Source organism: Cyprinodon variegatus, unplaced genomic scaffold, assembly GCF_000732505.1.
Source record: "Cyprinodon variegatus isolate N-32 unplaced genomic scaffold, C_variegatus-1.0 Scaffold1538, whole genome shotgun sequence".
NCBI classification, from domain to species: domain Eukaryota; kingdom Metazoa; phylum Chordata; class Actinopteri; order Cyprinodontiformes; family Cyprinodontidae; genus Cyprinodon; species Cyprinodon variegatus.
Genome location: NW_015151991.1, coordinates 64,818 through 66,299, shown reverse-complemented (window position 1 = coordinate 66,299; position 1,482 = coordinate 64,818). Strand labels below are relative to the sequence as shown.

The 1,482-nt window shown below is 51.3% G+C and overlaps 1 protein-coding gene across 1 annotated transcript in view; it reads right to left on the bottom strand.

Moving 5' to 3' along the window:
- Positions 1 to 6: 6 nt before the first annotated feature.
- LOC107103828 (XK-related protein 8-like) overlaps positions 7 to 1,482 on the bottom strand; it is a 7,598-nt gene continuing 6,122 nt past the window's right edge. Inside the window, exon 3 of the mRNA XM_015403663.1 lies at positions 7 to 1,025. Within this exon, the coding sequence (XP_015259149.1) occupies positions 301 to 1,025 (725 nt within the window). The 3' untranslated portion in view covers positions 7 to 300. The remainder of the gene's footprint in view (positions 1,026 to 1,482) is intronic.

Sequence of the window (1,482 nt, the reverse complement as noted above, 5' to 3'; positions counted from 1 at the left end):
ACTTTTTAAAGGACCGGAGCCCCGAGGTTCCGGCTAGAAGAACCGGACCGGAGCCCCGATGTTCCGGCTGGAAGAACCGGACCGGAGCCCCGAGGTTCCGGCTGGAAGAACCGGACTGGAGCCGTTAAAGAGGAATTTCATGTTTCTAGATCCTTTCATTGAAGGGATTGATGGACCAGTTGGAACATCGGGGTCCAGAGAAGCAGCTCGGATCAGAACAGGTCTTTGAGCACAGCGCCCCCTTCCTGCAGCTCAGGCAGTCTCTGTGGAGGAACCAGAACGGTTGTGATTGTGCAGGATTCAGGCTCCAACACCAGCAGCTGGTTTGACGTAGAAGCTCTGAGCCAGTTTCTGCATCCTCTTGTTGCAGTGACCCTGCGGGACCACTGACCGAAATCCCCCATTCTCCTGTGCAACAATGGAGTCCAGTTCATCTTCCTCGCCCTTCAGATCCTCCTTTCTTTCAACATTTGGATGGAAGTACAGATAATAAACCACCTTACAAACCAACCCGACCGCATAAACCAAAACCACAACGCCGTAGATGATGGAAGCCGTGAAACATGAGATCTGGGAGTGAGGAGGATCCACGCTCATCCTCCAGAACCACAGCCCACAGAGGAGGGAGATATCAGCCAGGATGTAGGTGTGGTACGCTATGGTCCACTTCCTGGTCTTCCCTGCCCCCACGTTGAACCAGTCGAAGTACCATATGAGGCCCAGAGTGGCCCGGAACAGCTGCTCCCCCCCTGTGCTGTCCATGAAGTCCGTCTTTGCACGCCAGGCGCAGAAGAACAGCACCAGCCAGGAGCAGAGGAAGTGGGCGACGATGAAGCAGGGCAGCACGGAGGCGAAGAGGGCGAGGGCGACGATGCGAGGCCACAGGAGGAGCAGGTTCCACACGAAGTAGACCACGGAAGAGATGATGCTCTGCTTCTTTTTCTCTGGTAGGAAGGAGCGCATGCAGCGGTGGTACATGGTGACGCAATAGGCAACGGCCAGCAGCGAGGCGATGGTCTTCAGTACTGAGGAGGAGAGAGAGACAGGAGGAAGTTCAGAGATCATCAGAAACTGATGCAGAAAGGGACGGAAGCAGGAAGGCAGCCGTGGAGAAGGGAAGGTTTGGTCGGAGGCCGAGCCCTGCCTCAGTGGAATAAAAGGTGCTGGGTTCTACATGAGGTCTAACAATGAGGTCCAACTATGAGGTCTAACTATGAGGTCTATGAATGATGTCTATATATGAGGTTTAACTATGAGGTCTAACAATGAAATGTAACAATGAGGTCTAACTATGAGGTCTAACTATGAGGTCTATGAATGTCTAACTATGAGGTCTAACTATTAGGTCTAACTATGAGTTCTAACAATAAGGTCTAACTATGAGGTATAATAATAAGGTCTAACTATGAGGTCTATGAATGATGTCTATCTATGAGGTCTAACAATGAGGTGTAACAATGAGGTCTAACTATGAGGTCTATC